This window comes from Oryctolagus cuniculus, chromosome 5, assembly GCF_964237555.1.
Source record: "Oryctolagus cuniculus chromosome 5, mOryCun1.1, whole genome shotgun sequence".
In the NCBI taxonomy this organism is placed as follows: domain Eukaryota; kingdom Metazoa; phylum Chordata; class Mammalia; order Lagomorpha; family Leporidae; genus Oryctolagus; species Oryctolagus cuniculus.
Window position 1 is genome coordinate 152,207,630 of NC_091436.1, and position 19,826 is coordinate 152,227,455.

At 48.4% G+C, this 19,826-nt stretch overlaps 1 protein-coding gene across 9 annotated transcripts in view; it reads right to left on the reverse strand.

Annotated features, from left to right (window-relative positions):
• The window catches only part of RIPOR2 (RHO family interacting cell polarization regulator 2), a 218,353-nt gene that overhangs the window by 40,616 nt on the left and 157,911 nt on the right, over positions 1–19,826 (reverse strand). For 8 of the 9 annotated variants that reach the window (XM_051855014.2, XM_070074337.1, XM_008262486.4 and 5 more), the window contains exons 2-8: positions 17,571–17,697; positions 16,247–16,402; positions 14,832–14,910; positions 13,606–13,629; positions 12,151–12,204; positions 8,279–8,428; positions 4,560–4,623 (exon numbers count right to left, since the gene is read on the reverse strand). In XM_051855014.2, the coding sequence (XP_051710974.2) occupies positions 4,560–4,623; positions 8,279–8,428; positions 12,151–12,204; positions 13,606–13,629; positions 14,832–14,910; positions 16,247–16,402; positions 17,571–17,697 (654 nt within the window). Of the gene's footprint in view, positions 1–4,559; positions 4,624–8,278; positions 8,429–12,150; positions 12,205–13,605; positions 13,630–14,831; positions 14,911–16,246; positions 16,403–17,570; positions 17,698–18,489; positions 18,630–19,826 lie in introns of those variants that run through there. The other variant, XM_051855015.2, reaches the window with a different exon arrangement.

Sequence of the window (19,826 nt, forward strand, 5' to 3'; positions counted from 1 at the left end):
GAGGGCAGGCGGCTCAGCAAGGGGCTGACAGAACCCCAGCTTCGCCGTCACCACTTGCTCCAGCCTCTGTCACTGGTTTGGGTGCCAACCACGAAGCAAAGCCAGGAACGTGTACAGGGACCCAAAGAGTGAAAGGTTTAGTCGAGGAACAACTTTAATAAAAATGGGGGAGAGAATCTTTGTCAGTTTTTAATCTTCTGATGAAAAAAAAACAATAACATTTTATGATAAAATCTAATTAAAATTTTATCATAAATGTTTACAGTGAACTTGCAATAAAAGGCAATATTTAAACTGTAATTTTAAGTGTACACCCAGAGGCGAGGTATAAAATCTTAGACAAAATAGGACCTCAACTCGGTATAAATGTAGCCGCAGGAAAAATCTAGAAAAGCATACCAAACTACGGCATAGGATGGGATTATGGAGAGTTAAGTATCAGGCAATAAGTTGTAATTTTTTTAAAGTGCATTTATTTTGTGATAAAAGGAAAAAAGAGAAAAGGACTACTAATGTGGCAGGCAGTATATACACGCAAACATATGGCTGCATTTTGTGAAATCTTAAAGTCTAGCGCTGCGTGGAGTGACTGTGTGATGTTAGTTTGGGATGAGTATCTCTCCATGTTCTTTAAAGCGAGAAGCTACCACTCCCAAATACTGACACAGATTCAAGAAGACCCGAAGAATCCCTGCCAGCTTAGCCAGAGATTTGAGAGGGAGCCAGAGAGGAAATAATTTTGATTAGCGGGTGCTGAGATGACCTCGCATGCAAAGATGTCCACATGACAAACAGGTTCTTGGTCCTCAGCCTTCTCCGTGAGTTTAAATATGGTTTCGGACAGTGGGGATGGAGCCCACAGTGAACTCTGCCAGGATAGCAAAGGCTGATTGGCGGCTTTCAAAATGCACATGTAGTTACCATTGCCATCAGTAGGTGGCAGTAGCTCACCAGCCTGCCCATGTAGCTACGCTTTCACTGTTAATAGGTAGGTTAACAAGCCACTTACTGAAATCAGATTTAAAGAAGCCTATTTTCACTAATAATTTTTGGAGCATTTAACTTTTTTTTTTTTTTTTAGAAAACGCTTATTAAAAATTAAAAAAATGCTTCTGAAAGGCAGCATAAATGGCTGGATTTTACAAATCCAAAGCTAGACGAGCTAATTCTAATAAAATCCAAAGTGCTTTTTAAAAACCTTTACAAATTAGTTTGGGATTAATCCAGTGCCTGTTTACCCACATCACGACAATGGGAGCCTGATGAAAAAGCAACCGACCTGGCAAAGGGGAACCCAGGGGCAAATCTTTCGAAGGTTTGTTTCCCTTTGCAAAAAAAAATCAGCAGAAATTTCACATCTAAAGAGCCTAACCAGATGGGACACAGGCACTTGGTACTGAAGTTTCTGCACTGCTCGGTTTATATTATTAAAGCAACATACCTTACGACTGCTTGTCAGGCATCAGATACTCTGATCGCACAAAGCAGTAAGGAAACAAGCCAGCCACAGCCAGCAAAGCCAGTGCTGCCACTTGTGCAAGGCTCTCCCACAGCCTCATCTGCAGGGCCCAGATGCTACAGCTTGCAGCTGCCCGACCTTGTGTTCTAGCTCAGGCACCACTCTGCCAGAACAGCGCTCTGCTGGGGTCACCGTCGTGGCACAAAGGGTTAAGCCGTACTACTGCTTGCAGCACCCGCATCCCATATCGGAGCGCTGGTTTGAGTCCCAGCTGCTCCACTTCTGATCCAGCTCCCTGCTAATGAACTTGGGAAAGCAGTAGCTGATGGCTCAAGTACCTGGGCCCCTGCCATCCATGTGGAGACCCGGAAGGAGTTCCAGGCTCCTGACTTCGGCCTGGCCCAACCCTGGCCATTGCTGACATATGGGAGTGAACCAGCAGATGTAAGAATTTACTCTTCCCTCTTACTCTTCCAAATAATTTTTCAAAAAATGAAAAGGAATGTTCTCCCTCATTTTTTCCTCCAGTTCTCCAGTGATTTTCTTTTCTAAGAGTCACACTTCCTACTCTAGAACAAGAGCCAGTAGGTAGACTTCTACTACAGGCCCTATTGGGTCATCGGCAGGCATAGCAATGCAGGTTTCCCAGCTCACTGGCATTCCGAGCTGTGGGGTTCCAGCACAGCCTGTCGGACGTCCACACCGCGTGGAACTTCTTTTGACCCAAATTACAGGTGGGCAGGGGTGAATCAGTTTTCCCTAAGGGACCGCATCTCTCAGCCTCAGCCCCAACGGCCGCCACGGGATTCCTGGCTCTCTTCCTAATCTGGTTACAACGAACTCTCTAGAAAGTCTCGTCTCGCCAAGTGCTCTGGCCCCTCCAGTCTTCCTGTCATTTTTGAACAATGCTTTCCCCCTTGGTGAGCACTGTTCCTGTGCTGTCTGTCCATCCACCTGCACAACCCTGCTCATTATGATCCAACAGTGACGCTGGGAAGCCTTCCTCCTCTGCTCCCTTCCTCCCCCGGCAGCCAGGTGGCAACCTGTTCCTCTGGCTTCTACAGCAAGCTGGCCACACTACTGGTCCCTGTTCCAATGGGTCATTGGGTTGTTGAATGAGAGGGTTACTGGCTCACATAGCCATTTTCACCATGGGACTTCATGGAGCTCAGGCCAGGGACCATGCATTAGGGTGAAGCCTGGTGAACCGAGTGCTAAGTGCTCGCTCCATTGTCTCCACCATCCTCACTGCCCACCCTCACAGAGCTGTCTGTGTGTTAGGGGTGGGACAAGAAGGGAAGTATGGTGTGGATGGGTGTGATGGGAGGAAGTCAGGGGTTGCCAAGACCCAGAATACAAGGGCACAGTCTCAGCTTGTCAGTATATAGTATGTACACCAACTTCCTGTGTGACTTCCCAGTGCAGTCAATGAACCTCTGGTGGGCAGCCCCAGTTCCCATCTATCAATTGGAGAAACCACTGTTCAGGCTACTCTGTGAAATGCATCTGCCCAACATGAACTCAGGGCTGCTGTGTGTTCCACAGCCTGGCTGCTCATAGCATCATCCTGAAAGTAAAAAAAAAAATAGCCACAGGGCTGGCCTTGTGGCACAGCGAGTTAAGCCGCCACCTGTGACGCGAGCATTCCATATGAGCGTCAGTTTGAGTCCCGGCTGCTCCACTTCAAAAATAAATCTTTAAAACAAACAAACAAAAACAGCCCAGGGCCCATGCTTAGGACTGTGGGCTGTTTGTTTGGAAGAGGCAGAGGGGCTGGATGGTTTTGGAGCCACTGACTCAGGAGGTGGCTGGACCTGGAGACCGAGGGTGCACAGAGGCGTGACTCAGTAGTAAGTGCCAGGGTTGAGCACGGAGTGGCCAACTGGAAGCGGAGGGCAGGTGTTCTCACCGGAGGCAGCCACTTGAGGTAGATGATGCATTGCCAAATCAGGCTCTCCTGGGCAGCCCTCTTTAAAGGCCTTCCTTGCTGGTGCCCTTCATGGCAGAAAGCCCAGGAGAGGGTGACTGTGTCACCCAGGGAGAATTGCAGAGAAACCTCCTAAAGGAAAATGCACAAGCCCAGGCCCTTCGGGCTGCAGAGGGGCTGGCACGTGGGGGAGCAACGCACTCGTTCCGTGCTGGCTGCCTCCCCACACCGAGCTGTCACTCTGACCACGCCCGGCCACTGCTCCAATGCCAAACACCTGGCTGCCTCTCTGTTCTGAAGCTGCTGTGGGATAGATCACTCTGCTTCTGGGCGGGAACTCTCTGGAATAAACACCAGAAGGGCATTGCCAGAAAGGGAGAAGGCAGAGTGGGGGATTCAACAGCAAGATCAAAAACTGGGAGGCAGGGACTCCAAAAAGTTCATGGAAAATGCCTATTATGAAAAAACTACATGTGGATTTAAAAAAACTGCTGGACCAAAATATACTTTTCATTTCCATTTTTCCAGAAACCCTTTGAAGTGCAATGGTAGGAAGGTAACAGACACACAAGGGAGAAAGGAACAATTTAAATGACACCGCCCAGAAGCCAACAGGCTGGCCCGGCACACAGGACATTCTGCACGAAGGTTTCTACCAGGCAGTGTTAGGAAAAGAGGGGCGGGCTTGTTTCACGGGAAAACAAACCACAAAGATACACCTAACAACTGAAGTTCTCACGCCTGGTGCAGGTCCCACGTGAGCAATCATCTGTACAGAACCATTTCGAGACAACTGGGGAACCTTGACAATGGAACAGGTTACTAACAAAGGCTGGGACAGCGTGACAGCCCTCAGGATGGTGGGGACACAATTTCTTCAAGTCTGACTAAGCAGACTGATCTATCTGGGCTGTGTTTCATCCATCAAAGGAAACACAGATGAGACAAATGTGGCAAAATCTTGCAGATGATTAAATCTATCTGATGGCGTTCATTCTCATTTCTTTCTACTTCTGTTTATGTTCAAGGTTCGCTCATCATAAATGGATTAAGTGGGTAGGCAAGTGTTGGGATGCGGGGCACCAGCCCTGGCAAGGAAAACAATAATGTGTGCCCCCCCCCAAGGACCCCTGCAGGGCTGGCCCCACAGGTTCTGCAAAAGGGGAAAAGTACCTTTCATCTTGATGGAGAATTCCCCCAGCAGGTTCTCCAGCTCCGCCTCAATGGTGCACATGTTCTGCAAGGAGGACGGGAGAGAAGCGTCAGGACTCCCTCCACACAGCAGCTCAAGTCCACAACATTTTACAGCCACGGTAATCGCACGGACAGTGGGAGGCATCCGCCCTCCCGCACAGCCCAGTGTGTGAGATGACACCCATACCTGCGTCCAAGCAAGCTTTCTGATACACAGGTAATTCAGGGCATGGATAAACAAGTTATATCAAAAACAGACACATCCGGAAAGGGGGATCTTCCATCAGAACTGGCCTGGGCTTCACAAAGAGGGGGAAAAAATCCGAGACAGAGACTAACAAGGTATAACAACCAAAGCAACCCTTAACCTGGAGTGGATCCTGACTTGAAAGACAATAAACTACAAAGGAAAAGACATCACTGGGGCTGGCGCTGTGGTGTAGTGGGTTAAGGCACGGTCTACAGAACCAGCATTTCACGTGGGCGCTGGTTCGAGTCCTGGCTGCTCCTCTTCTGATCCAGCTCTCTGCTATGGCCTGGGAAAGCAGCAGAAGATGGCCCAAGTCCTCGGGCCCCTGCACTCATGTGGGAGACCTGGAAGAAGCTCTTGGCTCCTGGCTTTGAACAGCTCAACTCTGGCTGTTGTGGCCATTTGAGGAGTGAACCAGTGGATGGAAGATCTCTCTCTCACTCTGTCTCTCCCTAACTCTTTTTTTTTTTTAATTATTTATTTGAAAGGCAGACATTATTGGACCAAATAATGGAACTTTGAAAATGGACCAGTACTAGAGAATTCTGTAGGATGATTGCTAGCTTCCTGACTTGGGATAATGGCAGGTGTTTTTACAGGAGACACACACCCTAATGGGCTACTATTCAGAGATCCGTGCTATCCGTCAGCTTGCTGTACCCATTCCACAATGCGTACACATTCCAAATCATTTGTACATCTTAAGCATATACAATATTTACTTGAGGCCCACACTCAAACATTTATGGGGTGAAATGTCACAGATGTCTTTCTTTCCTGTCAAATGACCGAGAAGAAAAAATTGAAGTTATGAGACAGAGGGAAAGCAAATAGAGGGTAAATCTAGGTTTGTGGGTTTTAATCTACTCATCTTTCAACTTCGCACATCTGAAATTTTTCCTAATACAAAGTAGGGACAGAGGGAACACAGGAAGTCAGTTCCAACCCTGTCAGGGAGGCAGGATTCCCGCTACGGTGCCCAGTGCCTGAAAATGATGGGTGCATCAGACAAGGGTCCTCTCCCATCATGCCACAGTCGAGGGAACAGCGCAGCCAGAAGACCACACTGTCCTGCAGGCTGTCGGCTATGTGACCCCCAGTCCCAGCCCTTGTCCCACCGTATCCACAGTGTTTTCCAGTGGAGACTGGGAGGCCAGCTCTGCTACACGGTCCTGTGTGGCACCAGCAGGCTTTTCCTGTGGCGCTAGCTTCCATCGAGGTTGGAGGCTCGGGGTGGCCACTCCGACCAAGGCATGGCCAGAAACAGCACAGCCGGCACTGTCAGATACGGATTCCACCCTACTTTTGTGTGCAGAGCTCTTCTGAATGGATTTTGTAAGACTAGAGATTCCGGTTCTTACTTCTCCTTTTGTTCTGCTCCAAATGGTCATTGTCGTGGTCGCCTTTCTCCCTCGTAAATTCTCAGTACCTCAATAGCGTAGCCATGCTGGGGGACACTTTCTGAAGCCTGAAGCCCATGCAGCTTGAACACTTTTGAAAACAGCCTTAACATTGCAAACCAATTTACTCAGCGGGCTGGGCAGATCCGTGAAGGAACAGGTCAGAGTTTCCAGAAATTTCAACTACGTCAGCGTGCAGGTCAAGGTCGCTCACTGCATCTTTGAAAAACGTACAGGGCAGCGAGGTTAACCGATGAGGACACGCATAATCAGAATCTGGTTCTGTCTCACGCATGGCAGCCATTGATAACACTGCTGCACAAGCAAAAGCGCCCTGAGCCATCTTGCCCCAAACTCTCGTGGTGATGCAATCCTGGCGTCTACGTCCAAGTGCGGTGTGAAGCTACAGAAGCCCTGCCCTGCATTTTCCTCTAAGGCAGCCCTTCCTCTCTCGCTCAGATTGTACTGTGAGTTTATGAGCAAAGCCGAGATCGCATATCCTTGGCACTTGACCAAGGGTGGCTATTTATGAGGTGACCTGCAAATATTCTGGGACACGGAGCTGCTGCTCAGTTATCTGCCTGTGTACTGGGAACAGCCTCTAAAATTGGAAACTGCTCTTTGGATTTCAGAGGCCTGTAGAAATGAGGTCTTGTTAACTCTGCTGGCCTCTAAACAGAGAATCTCAACTCGCATGTCCACAAACTTGGGTGAGCATGGGGAGAAAGAGTCGCAGCTTTGTTTTCACTTGAAATTTAGCACTTCTACTTATCATGAATGTAGAAAACAAGCCACAACAGGGGCTGGCACTGTGGCACAATGGGTTAAAGCCCTGGCCTGCAGCACCAGCATCCCGTATGGGCGTCCGTTCAAGTCTTGGCTGTCCCACTTCCGATCCAGCTCCCTGCTAATGTGCCTGGGAAAGCAGTTGAGGATGGTCTAAGTGCTTGGGCCCCTGCACCCACGTAGGAGACCCAGAAGCAGCTCCTGGTTCTTGGCTTTGGCTCTTGGCTTTGGACTGGCTCAGCTCCAGCCATTGTGGCCATCTGGGGAGTGAACCAGCAGATGGACGACCTCTTTCCCTCTCTCTTGCTCTCTGTCTCTACCTCTGTAAGTCTGTCTTTCAAATAAAAAAAAAAAAAGCCATAGCAGTATTAGTAATACCTGTGACTTTGATACTGAGAGAAGTCATATGCATTTCTTGTTGCCTTATTTATTGTGGATAACACAAACACATTTATATCTTTCACTACTTCGAACTTTCAGCCATCATTAGAGCCACTGCCATATCACTTTTCTCTTTGAAATCTAGGTCTGTTTTACGCATTGAGAAAACATAATTCTGGGAAGGGAATATTAGGTGAAGAAGTCATGCTGTAGGTCTTAGAGAGACCTCCAGGTTCAGACGAGAGCCAGTGCCAAGCAGACACGCCCCTGGCCCACCGAAGGTCATCGGGAGGCCCTGCGGTCCCAGGGCTGAGCCTGGCGCTCACGTCTGGGAATCATGTGACAGACCCGCCTCAGGCCAGTGACGTCATCCACAAGCTGCGACCTCCGAACAGACTCACAGGATGGCGAGGAGGGCGGCTTTAATCATTCAGTCGTTTCACGGAAGAGACTGGCATTAGGTGACCCCGGTGGGAGGGAAGATCTCTGTGTGTCCGATGCTTGGGCTCCAGAGAGTCAGAAATCGGGAGGAACTCACTTGTGTTCAGGTTTTTATCTCGCCTCCTTCTATACAAGTTTCACCCGCACACATATTGCAGGCAGAAGGGTTCCTGAGACCCAGCTCTGACCATCTGAACTGTTTAACTGTCGGGGGATAGCACACACTAGAATACTTGCGAGTACACTTAGATGACCGAATCACTGCACTGCTGCTCAACCCATCCATTTTAAACAACCTCGCTAATGGCCTCTCTTGCAATATTTTGAGGCCACCGGAACTTTTCCTGCTAGCGAGTGGAAGGAGGTTGTGGGCTGCTGTTCGCCTTGCCCTGGGCAGTTACCAGCAATTCAGATCAGACCAGGCGGGGCCAGAAGCATACCTCTGTGTACTCCTTGAAGCTCCGGTTGATCTCGGACAGACTCTCGCGCGCGGCTTTGCTGGCTGGGGAACTGGCAAAGGCTTGCTTCATCTTGCTGGCACCATCTTGGAGGCGTCGCTGGATACAATAAGCTTCATAGAGCTCATCTACCTGCCAGAGCCACACAGGAAACAGGAATAAAAACACTGTCACTCTCGAAGGATGCTCCCTGGGTCACTGCTACGTGCTTGAGACGCTTTATGTTTCTGAACTGAACAGGGAAAACCTCGTGTAACTGTTTTTAATTATTGTTTAAAAGGTAAAGAGAGAAGGGTAGGGAGACACACCGACAGACAGATGGACAGCTGGAGCTGGGTCGGGCTAAGGTAGAAGTTGAAACTCAATCCAGGTGTCCCACGTGGGAAGGAGGGACCTGAGTACCCGAACCCCGAGCCAACACCGCAGCCTCCGAGGGTCCACCCTGGTAGGCAGCTGGAATCGGAGTGCAGCTGGAATTCAAACCCAAGTGCAGGGATATGGGCCTGGCTGGCGTCCCAGGAGGTGTCTTACTTGCTGTGCCCAAGTGTTGTTTTTTGAAATAGAGACCAAGCATCCCTGTTTTAGACATTATGATCCACTTGTCTCAAGACAGATTATGCTTTGATCCTGTTTTCAAATAACTGGAAAGTAAAAATGCATCTCATTTTTTTCTGTTTGGCATTGTTTAAAATGATCTTGGGGGGTTTTGTGGGTCTGACGTGGCCCTTGTGAGCTGGGTAATGAAGATCTGGCTACGCAGGGCTCTGAGGTACCGGGACAGCTGCCGGAGTTTCACACAAGGATGAACAGACTAGACTATCATTACTTTACAAGGTATTGTCACAGGTGATATTTCTATCTCTGCATTCAGCATTGTCATAAAGAACTTGATGTTATATATTGCAAACAATTCTTGTAAATTCTTGGCTCAATAAGGAAAAAATGAAAATTATTTTACTCTTAAAATTAGGGTGAAATAATTGTTAAAACTTAACATATTTAGAACTGAATTATTTTCTCTAGAAATTATCACACATTTTAAAAGTGGACACAATGAAAATTCTCTTTCTGCTCTATCTACATTCATGCCTGAAAATAGTAAAATACTCATTTCTTTTTTTTTTTTTTTTTTTTTTTTGGTGGGGGAGGAGGGATGAGGGTACCAACCCTCATCTTCCGGCTCACTCTCCAAATGCCTAAATGGCCAGGGTTGGGTTGGGTCAAAACCAGAGGCCAGGGTGGAAGTTAATAACTCATCCAGGTCTCCCACATGGTGGCAAGGACCCCAACACTTGAGCATCAGTGCAGCCTCCGAGGGTGCACGCGGACAGGAAGCTGGACTCAGGAACGGGGCTGAGACTTGAACAGGCACTGCGAGGCGAGATGTGCTAGTCCCAACCCACAGCGTCACTGCTCAGCCAAATGCCTGCCCCATAACACACCCTTTATCATAGAAACCTGATAACCACTTAATACTTCCGAGGCAGTGGTTCTCAATCAACCCTTGGGCGATTTTGACCTCCAGGGGGCTCCTGGCACCTAGTAGGTAGAAGCCAGGGGTGCTGCTAGACACCCTATAATGCAAAGTATTTCATTATTTTGATTTACTATAACAGCATAGAGTGACTGCAAAAATATCAACAGTGTGGAGGTTGAAGGAAACCTGTTTTTTAGTCATTTCTGATGGTGCCCCTCTCCATCGTCTCAGACCACCTTCAGTTCTCAGCACACGACACCAATGGCAGTAAACTTAGAGACATTTTCAGGCAAATAACAAGGACACTAAGACCAGCCATCTGCAGAACCAAACGAAACCCATTAATCCCAGAGGCAGCTACCCACCTAGGCCTATCTGTGTTTTCATTTCAGTACAAACTTTGGGCCTGATAAGGAGGCTTAGGCTGTAGGACCTAGAAGGCATGGATGCATACACTGCATTTCAGAGTTTAGGATGCCCCCTCTTCTGCTGCAGACCGACGTCTGGCAGCTCCCCACAACCAATTCTCATTAACACCGAGCTTAGACTGTGAGCATGAAGGGACTGAACATTATTCTCACAGTTCAGAGGATTTCTGGTTGTGACTTAGTTCAGTCATTCACTCAACTTGCCACCAGGACCTCCTAACCTCAGAAAAGATTAGTCTGTGAAGTCCTCAGAGTGAAAGGATTTACCTGTGATGCAGAGGGAGGAGCAAGACTCAGGGAGGCTACTGATAAAAATCTTTTGCTGGGTGACTGGCTTAGAGCAAGGTCTCCAGGCTGTAAAACTAAGTGGAGACTCACCTGGAGAGCTTGTTAGAATGTTGATACCCACGGCCTATGATTTAGTAGGTGGGGGCTGGGCCAGGCACCTGGAATTTTACATGAGCACTGCAGATGGCTCCGATGTGGAAGATCCCCACAAACAGTGCTGATCCTTCTTCCAGTGTGGGCCAGGCTGGTCCACCCACGCCATCTCCTGGGACATTGTGCCTTCCATCCTTTCTCCCATTCCTGGGTATCCCAAAGTGGCAAGCCCCCCAGGCCACTGGTGTCACTTTAATGACTTAGTATCTTGCCTTGAAAGAAAAGTTTTCATTTCTGTACCGACCTATCCTAGCCCAGTGAGTTAAACTGTAAAATAAAGGATCCTATACACCATTTGTAGGCAAGCATTTGTCCTAAGTCAGCAGTGGCTTTCCTCAAATAAACTGATTAACTGACTCATTAATCATATATAATTTGTTAGGAATCTTGAGTGTAAGGTGCTAACGTAGAGCCCTAGCAAGCTGTAAAAACCATTGGGACTACTGCATCTAACAACAGTACAAGACGGATGAATACAACTTCTACTCAAAAAAGCAGAACATAGAACCAGTATTAACTAAACAGAATAGTTTGCCCAAGCTTGCCTGCCACACAGATACCTTCCAATGGGTGTCATGTTTTATTTATTGAGTTTGGCATAAACGGGAGCAATTTTAGATTTGCTAAGATAACATATGTCCTCCAAGGAGCAGACTTGAGTATGTAAAAATCACCACAGAACTTTAAACCAGCAAGGATTCTTGGGGTCACTGAGATCCAACGTATGTACCTCCCCACCTCCATTTCACAGAATGGGTAAGCCAAAGTCTCCACGGATGACCTGGCCAGTGGGTGTGCAGCAGAGTCGGGGGACCAGAACCCAAGGCTTCCAACTCTTAGACTGTACACCTGCTGGAACCCACGCCGATGCACCTGGAGGGAGGACGATGGGTGTGACGGGACCAGGAATTACTAGTGCTGTAACTCAGCTGCCCCCAAAGGGCAATCTCCTCTAAGCTACACCGGTGACTCCTGTGTGTCCCGCACAGAGGGGCAATAGTCCCCTTCGTACTAGGCTGGCTGGACCACCTGTGAAATAGTTACCTATTCAGGGCTGCCTGTGCATGTGCAGAGACAACAAGGATGCAAAGGCACCTGGAAGCCATGCCATGTGCGGATGAGTGCAGGGGACACAGGGCTGGCTGTCCTCAAGAGGCTTCATGAAGATGTTTAGGGGACACCAAGTTATGTGCGGTACAGAGAGCAAAGTCGGGCAAGTATGACAGTTTGTAGGGTCAGTTTGGCTCCATCTCATTTCTGACAGCACCACCCAGATACCTAAGTCTAACAGGGACTGTACACGCTCTGCAACGAGCACCGAATAGATGTTTGCAGACCGCTGCGGAGTCTGGCCTGTGTTTTCCAGCTCTGCTGCCTGTCGGAAGCCTTACTCACTCATCAGTACAGGGGCCAGAGAAACCCTCCGCAGACTAGATGCTATGCACAGGCCCACTGACGGCACTGATCAGACACGGAGAAACACAGGGCGAAACAGGAGCTTCGGTTACCTTGCTAATGTGGAACTCCAGGCGTCTCATGTACCTTTCAATCGTTTTAATTTGCTGGAATTAAAAAGAAGTTGGACAGGTCAGCCATTTACAGTTCGACAATTTAGACTTATGAGCATATCTTATTATCCCATTCTTAAAAAGGAGCCGGCGCCGCGGCTCACTAGGCTAATCCTCCGCCTAGCGGCGCCGGCACACCGGGTTCTAGTCCCGGTCGGGGCGCCAGATTCTGTCCCGGTTGCCCCTCTTCCAGGCCAGCTCTCTGCTGTGGCCAGGGAGTGCAGTGGAGGATGGCCCAGGTGCTTGGGCCCTGCACCCCATGCGAGACCAGGAAAAGCACCTGGCTCCTGCCATCGGATCAGCGCGGTGCGCCGGCCGCAGCGCGCCGGCCGCAGCGGCCATTGGAGGGTGAACCAACGGCAAAGGAAGACCTTTCTCTCTGTCTCTCTCTCACTGTCCACTCTGCCTGTCAAAAAAACAAAAACAAAAACAAAAAAACAGGAAATGCTAACTATTTCCCCTTCCTCCTGTATTTGTTGCTATTTTAGATTCTCTAATATCTACTCAAAGTATTTTTTTAATATGAAAATTCTGAGAGATGAATGTAAGTTATTGGAAAGCATGCATTTAACATAAAGGAAGGCCAATTTGATGGAATTCGCTGGATTTCTGGCAAGAGAGCACTGCATTTAAATTTTTTCGTTATATATTTTATCTGGTCTAAGATGGACATTTTTTCCCTTCCACGTTTTAGTGACTCTGAACTTGAGGTGCGTTTTATAATTGCTGCTGGCCAAGGGGCAGACAGCTGCCTGCACACGCTCAGGATAATCACAATTATTCATGTGTCATCTCCTTGAGTTATAAATATTATTGTTATTACGTGCATTTAATGTAATTGCCTTTAAAATGTCTTTAAGAAGAATATACTATGATTCAGCATGGAAATAAAGTTATTGCATACACAGAAAGGCATGAAAAGAGCAGCAGCATACATACATTAAATCAAACAAACAAAACCACGACGTCTAAATAGGTCTAAAAGAATTTGAGCAGCAATAAAACACCAATGTTAAGTGAGGAGGAACTACCAAAGTTCAACTGGAATTTTTTCTTAGTGGCATATAAACTGATAAGCATTTTTCAAAGATGTGTGAGATCTGATGAAATACAATAGTTAAACCTAGAGACAACACCGATGAGGGCCTCCCGAGACCTGCGAAGTAAGTTACCAGAACACCGAGAAACCCTACCACCCAGTGGCACTTTCTGGAAGTGACCTTCAACCCATTACAGAGTCTGCAGGTCACAGTAGTCACTCTGCAACCTCAGACAAAGCACAGGTTTTTCTGGGATTAGAAAAACCAGTGTTTCATCAACATGGCTGTCTCTGAATCTACTCAAAAATGCAGACTTTTTTTCATCGACACCCCGAAACACAGAAGGCAAACTTACCTTGTCTAGATCATACAGCACACCCTAAAACAGAGAAAGGAATATCGGCATTAAAACACGCTCTCACCAAATTGTCCTTACCATTAATAGAGACACAGGGGTACACAGGAAACAGCGAAATCGACGTTGGCCCCTAGAAGCACTCTTCCTGGTTTCTAAAATAACCTGCATTTTTGCTGTTCTGAAGCAAATGTCAGAAAATCCAGTGGAACCTTGCAGGGTTGAGATAATGTGGAAACACAGACCTGTCTCTCTACTGATGTTCTAGGGGGCACCGGGCCTGCAGAAGCCCCTCCATCCTTCCCCCATCATTCTCTAAGGAGGAACATTTGCTGGTCAGGGCCACTCGAGTGCTCTGAAGGCCACCTGGCCACCCCACAAGGAGCTCCACACAGATGGGGCGACTTAGATTCCAACTTCAGCAGCACCTAACACCTGGCAGCCTTGACAGCTCTTCTCATCTACCTGCAATCCCAGTATAAGGAGGCTTTTCCCAGGCTTTCAGATGCATGGAAACATTAAGGTGCAAGGACATCAAAACTGAACACAATCAGAATAGCAGACATTAGAAACACCTCTCCCACCAGGCAAGCCCTCACCAATTCAGAGCAGAGAAAGTTCCCAATACGATGTATATATAATCAAACCGGCCCCAGGACAGCTGGCCTCCAAGTCCCTACTCCCTCCTTAACATCACTGTCCTATCATAGTCTTTAAAAACTGGAGACTTCTGGGTTCCAAATTCTGTATGTACTAACAATATGCTACTCCAACTTTTCATTTCCTTAGAGAAATCATTTTATCTTCATAAAACAGGCTTGAAAAACACTGAAAAGGATTAAAGACAGAAGCTTTGAGAAGAAAGCCCAACCTCCCTCTTCCTTTTAAATCCTTACTTAATGTATACTAAGCTGATCTTCTGTATATTAAGATAATCGAAAATGAATCTTGATGTGAATGGAAGGGGAGAGGGAGTGGGAAAGGGGAGGGTTGTGGGTGGGAGGGACGGTATGTGGGGGAAGCCATTGTAATCCATAAATCGTACTTTGGAAATTTATATTCATTAAATAAAAGTTAAAAAAAAAATGCATATCAGGATGCAGACAATGCTTTGGCCCTCGGATCTGCTTCTCTTTAATGTTCCCAGCCCCAACCGCATCCAGTGCAGGAAGAAACTCAGCCCCGACCCCGCTGAGTCAGCATCCTAATGACTGGACGGTACCCACCAGGCGAGAGTTTCTCTTCATATCTTTTAACTGTGCCGTCAGCTTGTCCAGCTCCGTCTGGTGAACCTCCAGATACTCACTGCAAAGACAAGGGGGGCCATGAGCTCCAAGACGTACCCGCCGTGAATGACCTTTCCCTCCCGAAGGGGAAGGGGAGGGCTTGGGGTGTCCCCCCATCTTTCAGCATTTCAAAGCGCAGCGTGGGGCCGGCGCTGTGGCTCAGTTGGCTAATCCTCCACCTGAGGCACCGGCATCCCATATGGGTGCTGTGTTCTAGTCCCGGCTGCTCCTCTTCCAGTCCAGCTCTCTGCTGTGGCCCGGGAGGGCAGTGGAGGATGGCCCAAATGCTTGGGCCCTGCACCCACATGGGAGACCAGGAGGAAGCACCTGGCTCCTGGCTTCGGATCGGCACAGCACACTGGCCATAGTGGCCATTTGGGGGGTGAACCAACAGAAGGAAGACCTTTCTCTCTGTCTCTCTCCCTCACTGTCTAACTGTACCTGTCAAAAGAAAAAAAAAAAAAAAGCGCAGCAGTTGCATCTGTTACTATCCAGCTGGTACACAAGGAGAACCCCAGTGAGGATGAAAGTCCGGAAGAGTAACTGATGGGGACAAGGCACACAGGCTCTGTCTTACTATACAACACTGGCTGCAAATGTCTCACCACACACCAGGAAAGCTTCTTCCTGGGGGGAAGGGGCATACAATCCCTCTAAGATGTGCGGGGCAGCAAGCTTCAGAAGCCTTCTCTGGGGGCCGACATTGTGGTGCAGTGGGTTAAGCTGTCGCCTGCAATGCCAGCGTCCCCTTGAGTGCCAGTCGGCATTGAGGTTGATCTACTTCGATCCAGCTGCCTGCTAACGTGCCCGGAAAGCAGCAGAAAATGGCCCAAGTATTGAGTCCCTGCCACCCACATGCGAGACCTGGATGGAGTTCCTGGTTCCTGGCTTCAGCCTGGCCCTGTCCCAGCTGTTACAGTCATCTGAGGAGTGAACCAGCAGATGGAAGCTCTCTGTCTCTCCCTCCCTCTCTCTTACCCTCTTTCAAATAAAGCTTTCTCTTTAAAAAAAAAAAAAAAAAAGAAAAGAAAAGAAAAGAAAAGAAAAACCCTTCTTCGGCCATCTCTAGAATGGACATGACTGTCCACTATTTAAATAAAACGCAATCCATAATATAAGCACATTTCTATTTTGGGTTCCCTTCAATGTCAATGTCACAAATAGGATGTGGGTAGTCACCGTACTTTCACATCGTTAGGATTCAGTTAAGCCTTCCCCGGATTATAGTGCAAAAACAAGATTCCCACTATGGCGGTCAAAGACCAGCTTTTTCTCCAATCCCCCCCTGGTGATTTTAGAAGGGAAAAAGGATTCCTTTTCCCCAGGGAGTGCACTGTCAGGGTCACGGATCTTACTCAAGTCCATTCTTCAAGGCCCTGTAGACCTCCTCCACCCTTTTAGGCTGAGGTTCTTTGGGAGGGTTGTTGTTTTTGTGCCCTAAATTGTGCATTTTCTTCAGCTTGGCCTGGGGCTTCTTGAGAGCAGAGGAATTTTCGATGAAGGAGTTACACCTACGGAAAGAAACAAGAAACCATGAGCCCCAGGCATCCGAAAGGACTTGACCAGCGAAATGTCTTTTCAACCACCCTGTGTTCCTGTTCCTGTCCTTTGGGAAAGGTGCCGATCCCTTGTGCAGCCACACAGCTGAGCCACCCTACATTTAGTTTCCTGATATTTGCTAACTACAGGAATCTGAAAGTTCTGCCAGACTGAGGCCACTCAGAGAGCCCAGCCTTGGGCGCTGTGCTGTTCCTTTGTCCCTCCTGGGAAGCCAAGGGCAAACAGTTCCAGGTGGATAACGAACAGGCAGAAGATGATCAAACCAGGAAATGCTCACTACGCAACATCAGGGACAAGTGTCTGCTACATTCCACCAGGATGTGAATGAATTTTTTTCTGCTAAGGGGCTGTACGCATGCCAAATAGCTAATTCTGCACGGCACCAAAGAAAAGCGCACATAGCTGGATTGACGGCTTTCTTTCAAGGCTTCTTCTCATAAAAGATAATGTTTAGGTATAACTTGCAAAAATTCAGTATCTGCTCATGGCAGAGATGCAGCTGACAGTGATAAGACAGACATGGAATCAACCAGAGTCCTGGCCGGACTGTCCACTGGCCAGTGGTGGGAACACAGGGTACGTGACACCAACAGGTGCCTGCTAAGCTCCCTGCAGGTGGTGTCACTTCAGTGTCTGCTACCACCATGTAAGCCACATGGGATCACAGAGATGGAGACTTCTGCAGAGATGTTACCCACTTTACCTGGGCTTGCTCTCTTGAGCTCCCCCCAGTCCAGGTTTAAATGATGGAAGGCTAACTTCTCCAGCCCCTGTCTGAATGACATCTGCTCCCAGAGTTATGCACAGAGCGGTCTTTACCCATGGCGTAACTTCCGACCGGACATGATCTCCCTAGTATCAACGTAATGGAAAATGGGCTTCCAAAGCTGGGAATGGGGGTGAGCGGAAGTTTACTAAACCCCATCACTAGCTTGTCCTAAGCCCTCAGCCACCTTCTCTGCAGGGGAAATGCTAAGTGACAGAAGAGACAGGACAGCACCTAAGTTTTGGTGTGTCACATCCTTCTCATGAAAGGGATTACACAGCACGTGTGCAAAACCGCATGCGCCCAGCCCGAACCCCTCCAGCCGCAGCCCCGGGGGGACACACAGCACTTGCCTGGACCGTCTTTCCTGAAGCCCGCTGAACCCTGCAAAAGACTGGCTTCTGATGATCCCATTGGGCCCTCCTGGAGAGAAGGACTGGGATCCTACCAGCATGATTTCTGGGAGTCTGGTCGGCAGTCCTGGAAGATAGGAGAAGAACCCGTGGTGTGACACAGGCAGGTGCAGCCCGCAACGCTAGCAGGCTGGCACAGCTGAAGCGAGTTGTCAGCCTCTCAGATGCTCACGAAATGCAGCTCGTTAGGTTCAGGTCTTGGGAATAAAACAGAGACCCACCTGCCTCGACCGAACTAAATGTAAATCACGCAAGATCATCAGTCCCTCAGGAATTTTTTAAACAAAGTTTACCTTTACCTTCAAAAACATGAAAACATTTGCAATATTTACCTCCATCCAACAACAACAAAAACACACAAACAGGCCACGTCAGAGCTTCAGGTAGGCCCTGAGTGGAAATTCAACCCAGAGCACGCAGGTCTTAAGGTAGAATTCTACACTCAGAAATCAGAAGGCTGAAAACACTGGGCTCCTTGAGCGATGAACTTACTTCAACTTGCAGTCTCTCTCCGTCTTTAGAAAGATAAGCTTTGTGCCCAGGCACAATGAGAAGGGTACAGGGAACAGTCACAAAAGACATGATAATCTAGGTGAGATAAGGATGCAGGAGAGGGAAGAAAGCTCAGGAGGAAAATCCAGTGCAGGAGACACACAGCCCGGATTTCAGGTGTTAGCTGGGCTTTTGTGAAGGTCCCCCTCCCCCTGCCCCGGGGACAGCCAAGATGGCCAAGACACAACGCCACAGCTCTGCTGGACAGAAGCCCCAGGTCAGTTCCCCCAAGGGATTGGATCGCCCTAGAACTGCAGGGTAAGGGGTAATCGTATTCCCATTAGACCGGCAGGGTCAGCACACATACCATTGTCTTGACTGGTGACTTCAGTCCAGAGCAGGATGGGCTAGCAGGAGAAAGCGGAGGCAGGCTACTGCCTGGCTGGGGGACTTCCACACCAGGCAGACAGCCTTGAGGCGACTGAGGAGCCACCAACAATTGCCCTTGACAGAGCCAGCGAGAAAGGAACAGAGGCTGAAAACCAACAGCAGCCAGGTCTCCAGCTGCAAGGGAGAGACCCACCCTCCTCCGGCAGGCTCAGGGAGGAAGGAGGCTGCAAGGAACTACTTCCCCGAGGGAGGAGGGTGAGCAGCCCCCTCCCCCTGGCGGCTGCAGGTTTTTATGGCCCCTCCCGCCCGCCCTCCCTCCCAGCCTCTCCAGGAGAGAGGCTCTGGGATTCCTCTGCATTCTTGCAGGGCACAGGTACTGACTCACAGGGCCTGGGGTCTGGGAACAGGCTCGCTCTTTGATCTGGGTGGGACACAAATCTCCCAGCAGTGCGGAGGGGAAGCTTAACTTTTGACGCACTCTCTAGATTTTTGAAAGTTAGCGAGGTCTGTATGAGCAGTAAAGTCCCGAGTGGCCAGACAAAACACAGGTGCAGACAAGGCTCCCGCTGGGTAGTTCTCCCCACCCCCAGCCTCAGCAACAACCCTAATTCCTCTGATTCCTTCTCGAGGCTCCCGAAGCGCTCTCTGCTGGTGGTAAGGGGTCTGGACACCTTTCCCCCGGATGGAAAAGCACACTAGGGCGGGCGATCATGGGATCACACACAAACTTCTAACAACTAGCAAGAAAGCAATGCAATGCATGCTCTTTCCATCCTTAATAGGTTCACAAATACCCACTTTACACAGCGTGGCAACTCTTATTAGTATTGTACCTCATTTTGTAAATTACTCAATAGGACTATTGCATCATGGACATTCTTTGGTTATAGGAAAGGACTTAGAATATTTAAAATATTTAACTGAATTATTGTCTTCTACCTCCTAGAAATTATATATTTTAAACCAGATAGATTCCTTCCCCCATCTCAGTTAATTTAAACTATGGGTGCCCGAGTCTCATCCCTGGGCACTCTGATTTAATTATTATGGGGTTTGATCTGGGTCTGGAGACTTTTTGGAAAAGGTTCTCAGGTGAGTCTGATGTTTAGCAAAGACTGGGAACCACTGAGAAGTTTTTTATTACACAACCAGCTGCACCAGTGATAGGCAGAGAGAGATAAGAAAAAGACGTGGTGACTTGGTTGCAAACTTAAAAGTTCTGTTAAAATAGTCTGCAACAATTTATCTAATCCAGCTTTAAAAAAAAATGGCATTCAGTGTTAAGCCCCTTTTGGCAAAGTTAAAGAATTAAAA